The sequence below is a fragment of the Gopherus evgoodei genome, chromosome 16 (genome assembly GCF_007399415.2).
Source record: "Gopherus evgoodei ecotype Sinaloan lineage chromosome 16, rGopEvg1_v1.p, whole genome shotgun sequence".
Taxonomy (NCBI): Eukaryota; Metazoa; Chordata; order Testudines; family Testudinidae; genus Gopherus; species Gopherus evgoodei.
Genome location: NC_044337.1, coordinates 13,228,139 through 13,245,017, shown reverse-complemented (window position 1 = coordinate 13,245,017; position 16,879 = coordinate 13,228,139). Strand labels below are relative to the sequence as shown.

Below are 16,879 nucleotides of genomic sequence, written 5' to 3'. Positions count from 1 at the left end.
CCATTACTTCTGATTGAGCTAAAGTATCTCTTTTAGAAAGACCTACAGTCTTGATTTAAACTTGTCTAGTGATGGAGAATCCACCACATTCCAAGGTAAATTGCTCCAATGGTTAATAATTTATCCACGAACCTATAATATATGCCATCAGATCAGAATGAGTGTTTTACTCATATGGCAATTTGGAAAATCTGTCTCTACAGTCTATGAATTCTGGTTGATATTATGACAACTGCTGTTTCAATGAATACATAAATGTCACATCCACCATGGACAGGCAGAACTGTGTCAGTCTCTGCCATTCCAGGGACAATGGTGGGTCATTTGAATTTAATGGCTGCCTATCCAGCTGGAAACACCTGAATGACAACAGTTTAGCTAAAGCCAGAAGATACTTCCTTCAGGTTATTTGCAGGGAGGGTAAAAGTGGAGAGAGTAGAAAATTACCAGCAACAAAACCAAGAGACAGAGGTGACCAAGGAGAAGTTTAAAAAGGACTTAGAGGGAAGGCTCAAATAGCCACACAGGAAGTTTTAGGCAGGAAAGGAGAACAGGACAAATCAGCTAGGTCACAGAGAGCAACAGCAAGCTGATGAGAGAATACATGTCATGCACTGCAACAGGAAAAAGATGCTGGGTGGCCCCAGCTGACTCAGATCTCAGCCCAAAGAATACTCTGGAGGAGTGGGGAAACTGAGGCAGGGCACTGCCTGTAGGATTTATTATTTTGTATAGCTTTGTGATTTCTCATGTTCTTAAAAAAAGAAATAGTGTGTTAGATGGCTATGCACAGTGCCTGCATGTATCATGTGCTACACCTACCACATGACCCTTTGAAGATGTGAACCAGACAGCCCAAAACTTTGGCTGGGGTTCTGCGAGATTTGGATTCTATTCTTGACGGCCACTGATGTGCAGTGTGATCTAGTCAAGTTCCCGGAGACCACTTCCTCCCCACCTCATCAGTGAAGTGTCTCTGTCCTGTTCCACAGGTATCTTTGTAGGCAAAGCTGAAATTGGGTATTACTGGCTTAGGAAGGCTGCCTTCATAAGCCTCAAAGGTCTGTACATCCTTATTTAAGTGACTGGCAGCTAAAAGTAGACTTTGAGAAGGAGGGAAACTGACAGAGAGATGTCAATTTCAACTTACAGACAGAAAATGTTGAAATGGGATAGTAAAATGCAACAGATCCTCCTCCATTGTAAGGAGGGAGCTGTAGTATCCCTCTGTACTGGTTCAGCCATCGAGTGTCTTCTCTTTCTAATCAACAGCCTTGAAGAGAGTACCTGAGTGCACAGTGTGATGAATTTGGTCACAGAGACCCCCTTGGGACTGTCACCTGATGTGCTGAGATTATCTCTGAGCCCATTTTTCCTGCCAGCTAGGGACTCCAGATCCCTGTCTTGTTGAGCCAGACACGCTAGCCTTCTGCAACACAGACTCAGGTCTGATCCATGCCCCCAAAGCTGCAGACTTTAACCAAAAACTGCTCAGCAGGTCACCTATCTCCAGCACCCAGACACCAAGTTCCCAATGGGATCCAAACCCCAAATAAATCTGTTTTACTCTGTATGAAGCTTATACAGGGTAAACACGTAAATTGTTCCTCTATAAAACTGATAGAGAAATATGCACAGCTGTTTGCTCCCCCAGGTATTAATCACTTAGGCCTGGTCTACACGGGGGGTGGGGGGAGGGAAGGGGAGAAAGCAGGAGGGATCAATCTAAGTTACGCAACTTCAGCTATGTGAATAACTTAGCAGAAGTCAACGTACTTAGACCTACTCACCGCAGTATCTTCACTGTGGTGAGTCAACTGCTGATGCTCCCCCATCGACTCTGCTGTGTCTCTCATGGCAGTGGAGTACAGGAGTCAACAGGAGAGCACTTGGGGGTCGATTTATCCAGATGCGATAAATCAACTCCAGCTGGATCGATTGCTGCCTGCTAATTCGGCAGGTAGTGTAGACATACCCTTACTGTGGGCTTATCAAGAAACAAAAGTGATTTTATTAAGTATAAAAAGTAGGATTTAAGTGGTTCCAGGTAATAACAGACAGAACAAAGTAAGTTACCAAGCAAAATAAAACAAAATATGCAAGTCTAAGCCTAATACATTATGAAACTGAATACAAGTAAGTCTCACCCTCAGAGATGTTCCATTAAGCTTCTTTCACAGACTAGACTCCTTCCTAGTCTGGGACCAGTCCTTTCCCCTGGCACAGTCCTTGTTAGTTCCAGCAGGTATCTTAGGTGAGAAGCAGGGGCTTTCTCATGACTGAGACCTGCTTTGTTCTGCTGTATCCCTTTTTATAGCTTTGGCACAAGCTAGGAATCCTTTGTTTCTCTGGGTCCCCAGCCCTCCTTCTAAATGGAAAAGCACAAGGTTCAAGATGGATTCCAGTATCATGTGACATGATCACATGTCACTGTAAGACTCCATTCTTCATTACTCAGGGGCTGGCACACAGATATACAGGAAGGCTTGCAGGTAAATAAACCATTTACAACCAATTGTCCTAGTCAATGGGAGCCATCAAGATTCTAATCTGCCATTAATGGCCCACACTTTGCATAATTACAATAGGACCTCAGAGTTATACTTCAGATTTCTAGCTTCAGACACAAGGATGATACATTCATACAAATAGGATGAATATATGAGGTAGGTTATAACCTTTGTAATGCATTTCAGAGTGGAAGCCGTGTTAGTCTGTATCAGCAAAAACAACAAGGAGTGCGTGTGGCACCTTAGAGACTAACAGATTTATTTGGGCATAAGCTTTCATGGGTAATGATACCTTTCACTTTTGTAATGATACCTTACAAGAGACCTTTTGCATAAAGCATATTCCAGTTACATCATATTTACACTCATAAGCGTATTTCCATAAAACATTATGGAGTGCAACGTCACACACAGAACGGCAGGGTCACAAGAGCACAGGCTGGTCGGTTTCAGATATTGTATCTGTTACAGTGACATTTAATCCTGATGTTATGGACAGTCACCAAACCTCTGCTGACTGAGCACAGTTCAGTTTACACAACTAGACCAGCAAATGAATCTGCTTTTAGCAAGAATGGAAGTAGCAGTCAAGTATGTGTTTTTTCTCCCCAAGTCCCTTATCATTCCTCTTCTTCTGTTTTGTATCTGCTCTAAAATATCCTATTTATAACAAAGCTTCAGAACCAAGCACAGTATACCCAATGTGCCCCCTTATGCGATGAATCAGATCATTGAGGCAACAGGGTACTTATTCCTTCATGCAAAGCTTTAATAATCACCTCTTACTTAATAAAAAACCTTTTTGCCTGAGCAGTTAGCAGTGAGCAGCATTCAGAGACTTGCAGAGTTGTTTCTGTTAGGAAGAGAAACTGACGATACAAGTTGGGTATTTATTTGGTGCAATCCTGGTTATTTACAAAGAACATACACAAAGTCCTGTTTTCTGAAATCTTAACAACAGCAGACAGATTGCTTGCTCAGAAATCCAAGACTGCCTTTCCAAAGAGTACTGTGCCCATAAGCATCGTTGTGTCTCATCTTCCTTCCAGGGTCACATTCCCCACTGCTTCCTTCCCTTTCCGCCCAACAACACACACACAGATATGCACAATTACAACCAATCAATTATCTAGCTCTTGTATGTTGCAGTCAGACTTAGGTATCCCTTCAACCCACATGACTGAGCTTCCAATCCCCTTGCCAGGCTGTCTATTGCCTTGGGTCATGGTTTCCAGCTATCACTACATAAAGGGGCATTTCACTGCTCCTTCCATTTAGCCCAAATTAGGGGTGGTTAGCACACTCATCAGCTTTAATCAGGTCTGTAATTGTGTATAGATCAAAGAACCTGCTTGACGGCAACCATTAACAATATACTTAGACCTTCCTACATAAAACAATAAAATAGCCCCTTTCATCCTGTAGGATCCCAAAGTATTTAACACTTATATTCAAATATTTCTGTTTATTAAGGATCCTCACCTTGTCTTAAACACTGGATTTAGGGTAACTTCAGTAACAAGTTATAATACCCTAGATAGTCAAATATATATTTCATAGAAATTACAAAAGGAACAAAATATATTAAAAAACCCGAATGTCTGTAGAAACCAGTCTAATTTAATCTGGGCCTACAAACACTAAAATGCCTTGATCATAATGGTATTTATTGCATGGCATCACTATAAGGCAGAGTTAAGGTTGCCTTAATTGCATTTCCATACTTTAACATGTTTCTTTAAAGTGTTGCCTTAACTCTGTATTTCATGGGTTTGCAATTATTCATGTGGGGCTATTTAATATGTCCCTCTAATGTTTTTTACTTTTAAATTACTGATACTCATACTCTTCTCCCTAATTCTATTTTAACACACTTTTTTTGTCTTGGAATAGAAATTAGAGGTGAACAAGACCTATTAGGCCACTTAATCCAATTTGCCCATCACAAGCCAGTGCTCTACTGTATGACAGTAGGAAGGGTGATGTAACAATCTAAATGCAGACCTGGGAACCAGGAACTCCTGAGCTATAGTCCCAGCACTCACATCCATTTCCTCTGTGAGCAAGAGAGTTAGCATTCCTGCCTCAGTCTCCCCTTCTAAAAAATGTGACAAACAATATCTGCCTCATATCATAGGGTTGTTGTGAGAATAGTGACAGGTGCAAAGTATTATAATGAGTGTTATCTCAGGTCACGGCTCTAGTTGTTACTTTGCACCATATGAGCAAGGGGGGCTTCCTCCTTCATTGTATCATATCTTTGTTCATCGTCCTATATTTCTCTGAATGGAACTGGATAAAATATATGGATATAGATGGCTACCTGAAACTGGTACCTTAAACTTTGTTCTGTGGAACTGTAGGAGCCAATAATCAAGTTAAATATATATGGAAAATCAGTACCTCCATGATGTGAATAGGCCTGTTGTCTCCTTCAGTGGGGGTCGGGGAGGGGGCAATGATACTTCCTAGCAGGAAGCCTAAGCTGATGATGCAGTGTAGGATGGAGAAAATTCAGATCCCATTCAAAAGCCATGGAAGTCAGAAAGTTTCAAAGTTATTGTCAGGGCTGTTAAATAAAAAATTTTTTTTTGTTAATATAAGATTCTCTCCACTCCACTTTGTGTCATGTGTTCAAGACAGCAGCTTCCTGTTTAATATCATATTTCAAACACCACATTTTGTACAATGTTTCATGTAATGAGATGTAGAGATTACACCGCTTTTATAACACACCAGGGTCTCCTTTGTTTTAGAACCTGAAATGGCCTCATCATTTCGTTGCTCAGAGCTTGGTAGCATATTATCAGTGAAGGCATAGTTTTCTATCTTCTATTTTTTTCCCCCGGCCTCATTACCTTACATTTCCTTCATGGAATAGAATAAGCCAGTTTATCTAACCCTTTTGCTCTTGTCTGCCCAAGTCATCTGGAATGTAATTGTCCTTGTCTCCTGTATTGATTCCCTGTCTCTGATTTAATTTAATCACTTCACATTCCTTCTTCCAAAGCAGAGAACAAAATTGGTGCTAATACAGTTCTTCCCCTTCCTGTTAACTGGGCTTAACACCTCTTTCAAGGAGGCTACTAACTAAGCAGGTAGTCAGTGCTGCACTGCCTCTGTCAGTGTACTTCATTTACAGGCGCAGTTTATTAAACTTGCTGCAAGAGGCAGATAAGCATTCTTCACCCTGCCTTCCGCCTGGCCTGGCCTGCAGCCAGCTAGCTATAGCATTTACCAGCCCTTAGCTGTAGGGTTCCACCAGTGGAATGGACTTCACCTAAGCAGGAGGGGCACTGATGTATTGCCGGAAAGACAAGCACTAGGGGGAAGGAACAGGCATATTGTGGGAAGCGGGAATCTGTCCAGAAGTCAGCAGAGAGGGAAATAAGCAGATGGGTAGTCAAGGAGGAAATAATATTAATCACTGAAACAACCAGCCAAAGGACCTCGTTAATTTTTTCGGTATAAATTTGATGAAGTTGTTTTCATTGGCATTACACTGTTTGCTATTTTTTCAAAGGGCTGTGCAGCATTAGAGTCACCTGACTCCTGATAAAGTCAATAGGAGCCATGCAGGTTACACTCCACACATTCTCTGATAATTCCTGTCTCTGTATTAGGGACCAAATTGTGCTAATTTTCACCCAGGCAAATAGATTAAAGTCAGACTGCTGATTTAGGTGACTAACCTTAAATCTCATCTACGTGGGGAAATTTATTGGTAAGACAATCTCATTGGAACAAGATTTCCCTGTGTAGACAACTTTAGACTCCCAAGCTGGAAACCTTTCACCATAAACCAGTTCTGGGCACCACATTTCAAGAAAGATGTGGAGAAATTGAAGAGGGTCCAGAGAAGCGCAACAAGAATGATTAAAGATCTAGAGAACATGACCTATGAAGGAAAGCTGAAAGAATTGGGTTTGTTTAGTTTGGAAAAGAGAAGACTGAGAGGGGACATGATAGTAGTTTTCAGGTATCTAAAAGGGTGTCATAAGGAGGTGGGAGAAAACTTGTTCATCTTAGCCTCTAAGGATAGAACAAGAAGCAATGGGCTTAAACTACAGCAAGGGAGGTTTAGGCTGGACATTAGGAAAAGTTCCTAACTGTCAGGGTGGTTAAACATTGGAATAAATTGCCTAGGGAGGTTGTGGAATCTCCATCTCTGGAGATATTTAAGAGTAGGTTAGATAAATGTCTATCGGGGATGGTCTAGACAGTATTTGGTCCTTCCGTGAGGGCAGGGGACTGGACTCGATGACTTCTTGAGATCCCTTCCAGTCTTAGAGTCTGTAAACTCTAGGTTCTTCAGTTTCCTTCTCTGTAAAACTGCGGAAACATTTACCTACTTCACAGGAGTAATCCCCCACAAAATCCTACCTCCCTACCTCAGGATTGGTGTGGGGGTGAACGGGGTTCGACAGTGAAGTACTGTGGAGTGTATGCTCTGGCAGGTCTTACCAAGCCGAGAAGGCGTCAAGCTAGCCTCCAGGTTGGTAGGAAATCCAACGGTACCTCTATTACTCTAGGGCAGCCTGGCCAAAAGTGGAGGGGGGACCACAGTTACAGGACACAAGGGCTGGCACCCTGAATGCACTGCTGCAAAATTCTTCTATCAAATAAGCCACATGAGCCACAGGAGTAATGTTAGGCTTTTTTAATTCACAACTTTGATGCAATATGAGATCTTAGGATGAAAAACTATCAAAGGGCAGAGTATAAGGTTAAACACACCATATCTATATAAAGTATTAATACTAAGCAAGCTTCAGGGCAGAGAGAGAGACAAAGATCAGCATGAAGAGCAATTTTGTTCAGTTAAGGCTTGATCTTGCAAGGTGCTGAGGGCCCACATCGCCCTCTAATACATGGGAATTTAGGGCACTTGACATCTTGCACAAGGTGCTTGGTAACATGCAGAATCGGGCCCTTATATATTCTACCAGTGTTTTGGAGAAGGGACTATGTAGTAAGATGATATCATTCACTCATGATACAATCACAGTTAAAAAGAACAACTCAGGGCAATTCTGGGACATATAAATACTGACATCAATTATGTCACAGGAAATTATTGTAACACTAGAATGGGACTTTATTTGGAATATTGCCCACAATGTTTTATATATATGGAGACGAGGCAGTGGCTAGCCACCTAGAAATGATACAGAGACTCAAAGGTTTTAGCTGAAATACCAGTAGAAAAGAGAAACTAGGGCTGTATTCTTTGGGAAAGGGGAAATGAAAAAAAGACTTCAGTGAACATAGATTTCTGAAAGGACTGGAATATTGAGAATGGGTTACTTTCTCCTTTCAGTTGCAGTGGTGTAAATCTAGTGCAACTACATTGACGTCCATGGTGTTACTCCAGATTTACACTACAATTACATTACAATTGACAACAGAGTTTCACCTGCTATGATGTAGAGAAGTGGTCTTCAAACTTTTTTCTTCACGCAGCCAATCAGTAGAAAATTTTTGAGCATGCACCCCCTGCTCCCGGCCGAACTGTCGAAGCAAAAAAGGGACTGAAACACAAGACTATCTCATCTCTTTTAACCTTCTCTACACTAGCAAGACAAGAACAAGGACTTAAAATGTTGGGGTCTGTCTGCTGAAGTCAGTGATGTTACACTACTGTCAAACTAGCGTTAAGGGAGTGGGGAATTGGGGCCTAGATCTGATGGAACTTAGGCAGGATTTCTTCACAAAGAATGTAAGGTATATATGGAATAGGGGCCCGATTTTCAAAAGAATGCCATCCCCATTCAGGCACTGAAATAAAATGGTCAGATTTTCAGAAGTGCTCAGCATCCAGCAGCTGCAACTGAGAGCAATGGAAATGGCTGAGAACTTTTGAAAATCTGTCCATAAACTAGGAAGGTCATCAGTGGATGCAATAAGTATGCCTAGCTTTAAAAAGAGAGGGAAGCATTTGGATGAAAAAGAAAAGGGAAAAAAAAAAGCTCATGGGCTGTAGCTGCTAAGTCAGCATTAGGAAATGGATATAGATGGGCTTCCTTCCTTCCCTGAAATATCCTGTATTCTAAGAATTTCACCATTTAGTGAATTGGTTTTGGAAGGAGCTGCTGTTGCTGATGTCCTGGCAGCAGTTTCTGGCTCTGAGTAGTCAGTCAGGAGGAGGCCTGGGTGGAGGCAAGCCCTTGGCTGCTATGGATTTTGTTCCAGAAGGATCATATACTGTGTCCATATTTGAGCAATGCAGTCTCTCCTCTCAATCCAAAATGCAGGGCTTGCGTGATTCACTAATTAGCCCAACCCTCTTTAGGGTAACACTGCACTCACGGCGTCTGAGGAGGCAACCGGCATTGCAGATATTGCTTGGATTACTCCCTTCAATTTTTTTTTTTTTTTTTTTGGTTAAACCTGGATTCATTCCCCAAACCCAGATATCTGCTCCTTGATTATAGGGAGCTTCATTAGATTGACACAGAAATACTGCATGTTCGCTGCAGGGGGACAAGGGGGATGGAGAGGAGGGTACAGGCCTTCCCAGCATTCTGGAGCAGGGCTGTTGGTGGTGCAGGCCTCTCCAGCATTCTGAGCTATACCAGCAGTATCATGTTCCCTAGCATTCTCACATGGGAGACAAAGGTCTCTCCAGTATTGCAGAGGATGTTAATGCTGAGGTAGAGCTCTGTGGAAATCAGTTTATTAAGAATAACTTTAAGGAGTTTGTCATAAATGCCTAAGAGATTTAGGAGCACATGTCCCATTGACTCAAGGACTTGTGCTCCTAAATCCTGTAGGTGCTGTTGGAAATCTCCCGCATAACCCTTTATTTTCCTTGGGGGAGGGAAGTTTTGTTTTCCAGTGCCTTAAATTTTGTTGCTCTCTTTCTCTGTCTAAGACTCTGCTTTAGAATCTCTGAATTTCTAAAGGCAACAAAGCCATGAAAAAGTTGAAGGAAGGAAGCCATCACTCATCAAAAACTTCCTATTTCATTTTAGGGACTTTCTGCCCCGTGGATCAGGCATCGTCACCAGACGCCCACTGGTCCTGCAGTTGGTAAACTCTACAACAGGTATGTGAGCCATCTCCGCTCCTGCTAACCCAGCAAATAGCGCAGAGGAACGGAGTGAGGTATAATCTTCCCACCCCCATTTTCTGTATTGCTGTATCCCAGACAGAAAAAATATTCATTGCCAACCTCTAATAAATTTCATGTCTAATGTATAGGAACATAATCAGAGTATACTGAAAATCTTACCCACTTTGGATGGCCAATGTGAAACAAGTTGCGGGTTCTCACTCTGTTTCCCAATGGACAGATGTCCACATCACAAAACCCACCACTACAGTTGAGAAAAAATTGGCAAACTTGTTGACAATCTGAGAAGAGCCCAAGGACTGAATGGGACATGGAGATGAACTCCCCCCCCACTCCTAGAAGAGGCCCCTTGGGATAGAAGTTCATTGGCAAAACCTTGCCGTGCTATCCCTGTTCTGTGGGGAAAAAAGACGGCAGTCTACAAGGCTGTCAGTTTGGCACTTTTTGCCAGCACTAAACTCACTAGGAGCCAGGTTTTGATACCTGTACTCAGCATGAGTTCTGCTTTATTCTGAGAGCAGTCCCACTGAAATCAGTGGTACTACTCAAGGTGAGAAAGCAACTTGGAATATGTCCCCATAAAAATAGTACTTTCATTTCACCTATTTAAAATCTAGGCTGCATTAAATGTTCAGGAACAAAGTGCTTCTCATCAGCTTGTGCTGAATTTATTAGGTGGCTTCATCAAGCTCCTCATGACTTTCCCTTGACTGAAGAGCTATGATTTATTGAATGGATGACACCTAGATAAGACTGGAGAACTTAGCAGTCAGCTTTTCATAGGATTAGTAACTATAGACCAGGGCTAGGCAACCTAAGGCAGCACGCGAGCTGATTTTCAGTGGCACTCACACTGCCTGGGTCCTAGCCACCGGTCCAGGGGGTTCTGCATTTTAATTTAATTTTAAATGAAGCTTCTTAAACATTTAAAAAGCTATTTACTTTACATACAGCAATAGTTAATTATATATTATAGACTTATAGAAAGAGACCTTTTAAAAATGTTAAAATGTATTACTGGCACAAGGAACCTTAAATCAGAGCGAATAAATGAAGATTCAGCACACCACTTCTGAAAGGTTGCCGACCCCTGCTATAGTAGAACCTCAGAGTTACGAACACCTGAGGAGTGGAAGCTGTTCATAACTCTGAAATGTTTGTAACTCTGAACAAAACATTATGGTTGTTCTTTCAAAAGTTTATAACTGAACATTGATTTAATACAGCTTTGAAACTTTACTATGCAGAAGAAAAATTCTGTTTTTAACAATCTTAATTTAAATGAAACAAGCAGAGAAACAGTTTCCTTACCTTGTCAATTTTTTTTTTAAACTTGCCTTTTTTTAGTTTACATTTAACACAGTACTGTACATGCTTTTTTTTTTGTTGTTGTCTCTGCTGCTTGCATACGTCCCATTCTAAATGACATGTGTGGTTGACTGGTCAGTTTGTAACTCTGAGGTTCTACTGTAATGTAATTTAAATGTGTTGAGAACTAAGCATCAGAGCATCAGTTACAGAAAAAAAAAGATGTTTGAGCTTAGTTATTTACATCAGGAGCACATTAGCTAAAATTGTCTCTGCTGTAACTAAGACAGGCACAGTGGGAACTGAAGTTTCACCATGAAGATACAAGGAGAATCTCTTCTGCTAGTAATTAAGGGCCAGACCCTGCCAGTGTTCCCTGTGCAGAATTCTTATTTAAATCAGTGGGACTGCTGGGTGTGGGTCAATGGCAGAATTGAGTTCTTAGTGCTTGAGAGTGTGGGACACTTATCCTAGCCTGTGTGTCTCAGATCTGTAAAGCAGCAGTTCTACTAGTCAAGTAACTGCTAAGCAGAAATTTGGTCCTTTCGCCACTAGAAGATGACACTATTATTTACCCCAACACTCTAACAAAGTGCTAGACACTGATCACACAACACTAAACACTGTGTTCCACTGCACTGTGTGCATGGTGTTTATCCCTGCAGACAGGCGTGTATTTAGCTGCCTTGGTTTCAACAGAGGAAGACTTGAATCATTAATTTGATATCAAGGGGAGGACTCTATCCCTGCTGGGACATGAACTGAGGATCAGAAGCTCTCTGGCTTGAGTTGAAGGGGATTCCCTCAGCTGTTGGTAGTGATAGTAGTACCTTAGTTACCTCCTCTTTGCTAGCCTCCTGGCACTAGAGGTTGAGACCTTTGCCACAGCTTATCCCTTTTGACGGTTTCCCCAGCCCAGCCGGGACAATCTGTAACTTTCTAGTGTTGTTTGACTAGAATTTGGAGAGTTTCTACACTGCAAAGGGAAGAAGTTCACCGACTTTGAAGAAATACGTCTGGAGATCGAGGCTGAGACAGACCGGGTTACTGGCTCCAACAAGGGGATTTCCTCGGTCCCCATCAACCTCCGGGTCTACTCTCCCCACGGTGAGTACTGTACAACATTCAAGACTGGAGTATTTCGGGGGGACAGGGGAGCAGAATGGCAAGGTTGACTGCACTCTGATGCTGCTCTGTCTTGGAATGAAGGTAGTAAGAACAGAAATGGCTGCTATGAGAGCTTGCAGATTCTTTGCTCACAAATCCCCACAACAGGCTGGACCATGCTGAACCAATCTCCAGCCCTTTGACCAGATTGTGACAACTCACCGAGCTATCTGGCAATAGTACACCATGTTGCCCCATGCTGGACCCAAGATCCAGACTCAAATGGGATCCTGCCGTGCCAGGTTTGTAGGACTGGGATTGCTGTGGAGACAGCGTGCTCAGCTGTTAGGGGAAAAGGAGCACCTTGCACGGCTCTCAAGTGATTCCCCCAGTTCACACAAGGGCTGCACTGATAGACTTCAAAGGGAACCACATCCAGGACTCCACTGGTAGAAAGGAGAAATGCTATGATATAGGGGAATAGGGGTGTGGGATTTGAAATGGGTTTTAGATTAGCTCCCGATCCAGAAAAAAATAAAGATTGAATGACCATTAAGGATTTTCTAAAGACTTTATAGTTGATAAGATTTTCTACTTGATTGAGATACTAAATAATTCTATAAGCCTAAATGGTTGCTGGGAACTCTCTCTTCATAATCTGCCAGTGCTACTCCACAATTACCTCTGTTGGGTTTTCTTTTAACATTTAAATCAGCTGTTCTCAGACTGTGATCAGGGGATGTGTGGTGTTCAGAATAGAGATGGTGAAGGTCTCTCCATGTGCTCCACAGAAAGAAAAGGTTGGAGAATTACTGATTTAAAGACAGAGTCTCTTGTTGCCTGTGCTCCAGTTCCTTACCTGTTGCATTCTGCCCCTAATCGTAACGGGCTCAGTCCCATAGCCCTTATTCAGGCAAAACACCTGTCATAGATATTTGGACATTTGCCTGAGTAAGGATTGCAGGATATGGCCCTATAGTTGGTTAATCATCTTGTGCTTGGCTTTTTTCAACATCACTTACCTGACTACCTGCTCCTGCAGCAATGAATTGCGACTTCCAAATGATGCTCAGGTGGTTGTTCAGATTTAAAAGCTGATAGGAAATCTGGAATCATGTCACACCATTGTTTTTTTTAAGCAGAATCCCCCTCCAAAATCAATGGCATAATATAATATGGGCCCTATTCCTGTATATAATGAGCCTATGAACATTGTTTACTGCCATACAAAATGGAGATGGAGTGAATGGCTCACCGAAAGTCAGCCCACTCTCACTGTATCTCTGTCTTTCTTCCCCCAACACCTCTTTACTGCACCAAAGATGGGGAGATGCTCCTGAAGTTTCTAGTAATATGTGCACTGTTTGGCACTTGAGCAGGAATGTCTCATGGTGTGTAGACATCAGCCATACTGAAAGAAGGGTCTCCCACTTTACACTGAGATGCCTTGGCAGGAGGAGATTGAAGAGACTAGGATGTGGCAAATAAAAGCCTTTCAGAAGTTGCTGCATAACAGATATTAATACACAGTAAAATATTTGTATTGATAATCTCTTGTCCCTTTCTGGCATCTTCCCTCCAGAGATCTCAAAGCTCCTTAAATTGCAAAACAACTGAGACAGACTGGTCAATGTTATTAGCGCTATTTTACAGATAGGGAACTGAGGCTTTGAGATAAGAAATAAGTTGCCTGGGGTCACACAGTCAGTGGCAGAAACAGGACTAGAACTCGGGAGTCCTGTGTCCCACTCCCCTGCTCTAACCACTAGACAGGATTATTGCCCAGTCTTCTGGCTCCTAGTCCACTGATCTGACTACTAGACCTAATAACTACTAGTTCTCTAGTAATACGATTATTATTAATAATAATACCTTGCCCTTATAATTCACTTTTCATCATCAGTAGCACACAGCACTTTACAAAGGAGATCAGTGTCATCATCCCTATTTTATAAATGGGAAAACTGAGGTAGAAAGAGATGAAGTGACTTGCCCAAGGTTACACCAGGCCAGTGGCAGAGGTGGGAACAGACCCTATAGAATCCTGAGTCCCAGTCCACTGCTTTCACCACTAACAAAAAGGAAGTGTTGTTTTTTTTTACATTTTTCTGGGCTGCATGAGACTCTGGGTGCTGCTGGCTGAGTTATATGTATATATCTATCATGCCTATCCATGTAGTAGGTAACCACTTTTAAATGTACAGATGCCTCTCATAAACAGAACAAGCTACCCTTATTAGGACCCTCACTCTTCTCCTTTCCCTTGTCAGTCCTGAGTCTGACACTTGTGGACCTACCGGGGATGACAAAAGTCCCAGTGGGGGACCAGCCACTTGACATTGAGTTCCAGATCCGGGAAATGATCATGCAATTTGTCACCAAAGAGAACTGCCTCATCCTGGCTGTATCCCCAGCCAACTCTGATCTCGCCAACTCTGATGCCCTCAAGATCGCAAAGGAGGTTGACCCTCAAGGTAAATCCAGCCTCTGTTTTTGTTTTAGCATGGCACCTCTGGCACTAGATCTGGTTCTCCCTTGTCCCTAGACATGAGTAATGGTGTATGCCAATGACATGTTCCACTGTTCAAGAAACAGTCTTCCCAACACACATAGCTCTTGCCCAGTTCACACAACCCCCTGAGACAGTGGTGTTCTCAACCCACGCACCCTCCAATCATCAAGGAAGTGACATGCTCAACACACAGACTCCTATGGCAGTACCCTGTCAAATCCTGTTGAGGTTGCTTCCACATGGGGTGTTGTTCTAGAACAGGGGTCGGCAACCTTCGGCACGTGGCCCATCAGGGTAATCCTCTGGCGGGCCTCAAGACATTTTGTTTACATTGACTGTCCGCAGGCATGGCCCCCCCTGCAGCTCCCATTGGCTGGGAACAGTGAACCACAGTCACTGGGAGCTGCGGGGGGCCATGCTTGCAGATGGTCAACGTAAACATAATGTCTCGCGGCATGCCAGCGGATTACCCTGATGGGCCATGTGCCGAAGGTTGCTGAGGCTGACCCCTGTTCTAGAAGTTAGTGGTTCTCCCTCCAGTGAGGGAAAAGGCTTCCCACCGTTCAGTCACCCAACTGCTCCCTAGAGGGAATAGGCCTGTTAGGTAGAGCCATCTTCACTAAGCCCCCTCTCTGCTGTAGCCCAGAATGGGGGTATTTCGGAATCAGCCTCTCCTCTCTCCTCTCCCACCACACTGGTATGCTCCAGTCCCCTCTCTCCCAAACCCTGTGCTGGAAGTCCCATGCACTGATTTCAAGAGCCCTTGTGGAACCCAGTCAGGTACTTTGCAGTGCTTCCTCTGCCCAAATTGTTTACAGGAACTGTTGCTGGTTCAAGCTAAATCATGTCTGCTTGTGTCCCCATAGGCCAACGCACCATTGGCGTCATCACTAAACTGGACCTCATGGATGAAGGAACCGATGCACGAGATGTGCTAGAAAACAAGTTACTTCCTCTTCGAAGAGGTATGGATCCTCTTTTCATTTCCTCCTCATTCTCCTCCTTTCTTTCCCCCTGGTCCCATCCCCTTCCTCCAACATTCCACAGAACCTGTGCCACAACAGTGTTCTCCTCTCTGATAGACTATCTGCCCCAAACCTGATGTTAAATCATTGGGCCCCTCAGCTCCAAGCTGGAAAAAGAGGTCCCTCAGTTCCAAGAGAGAACAACCAACCTCCCTACCTCTTTGCAAGGGGAAATATGCCATGCTCCTCTGAAGAGAATCCCTTCCCAAGAGTCTTTGTACCTGTATGCAGTCCTGGCAGCCAGAACCCAAAAGCAGAATCCTGTTCTCTGTGTTATATCTTTTTCTATGGAAGAAAAGTTGTAGACATGGCAACCTGGGTCTCACTCCTCCTTCCCAGATATCAGAATCTGGGCTCTCTTTTTCTTTTACATTTATATTTAGGGCTTTTGATTTTTCATTATAACTGGTCAACACAGATAAAACACCCCTGATAAAAAGAATTAAAATGGTGTTTATCCAACACCACTGGAAAAACACCGGAAATGGTTACTTGTATTGAAGGGCTGGTCTACAGAAAGCAATAATGTGTGACTTCTGAAGCACACTAACATGGTGTGCATTAATTGGTCTGTGTAGACCTTGCTGGTGTGCACTAAAGGTTCCCTAGTGCACTTTAACATAGTGCTGTTTGAATGAGTTCTATGTTAAAGCACACTAGGGAACATTATAAAGAGATTACTCATTACAGTATATATTACTGTATGTAGTAGATATACTAATGTATATAATAGACATTACTCGTTTCCATATACACAAAGAGAACACTTCTATTTTGGATACCTGCATAAAACTTAAAAGTTGCTAAAAATAAACCCTGAAAAACTAAATTAATAAACAATAAAAATAGAAGCCTTGTTTATACAGTGGTAGCCCTAAAGCAGTTGTTCTCAACCAGGGATATGTTTACTCCTGGGGGTATGCAGAGGTTGTCCGGGGGTACATCAACTCACCTAGATATTTGCCTAGATTTACAATAAGCTACATAAAAAGCACTAGCGAAGTCAGTACAAACTAAAATTTCATACAGTAACTTGTTTATACTGCTCTATATACCATACACTGAAATGTAAGTACAATATTTATATTGCAATCAATTTATTTTATATGGTAAAAATGAGAAAGTAAACAATTTTTCAGTAATAGTGTGGCTGTGACACGTTTATATTTTTGTTTGATTTTGTAAGCAAGTAGTTTTTAAGTGAGGTGAAACTTGGGGGTACACAAGACAAATCAGACTCCTCAAAGGGGTACAGTAGTTCGGAAAGGTTGAGAACCACTGCCCTAAAGGACACAATCCAATTGGGTAGGTGCTATACCAGGGGTAGGCAACCTATGGCACG

The 16,879-nt window shown here is 42.6% G+C and overlaps 1 protein-coding gene across 14 annotated transcripts in view; it reads left to right on the top strand.

The window, feature by feature from the left end:
* Positions 1-16,879, top strand: part of DNM1 (dynamin 1) — a 105,851-nt gene that overhangs the window by 24,951 nt on the left and 64,021 nt on the right. For all 14 annotated transcript variants that reach the window (XR_003996851.1, XR_003996849.1, XR_003996850.1 and 11 more), the window contains exons 2-5: positions 9,485-9,558; positions 11,851-12,000; positions 14,271-14,474; positions 15,379-15,477. Coding sequence is in view for 10 of the 14 variants with exons in the window: in XM_030535967.1 (XP_030391827.1) it covers positions 9,485-9,558; positions 11,851-12,000; positions 14,271-14,474; positions 15,379-15,477 (527 nt within the window). In the remaining 4 variants the exon portion in view is untranslated. The remainder of the gene's footprint in view (positions 1-9,484; positions 9,559-11,850; positions 12,001-14,270; positions 14,475-15,378; positions 15,478-16,879) is intronic.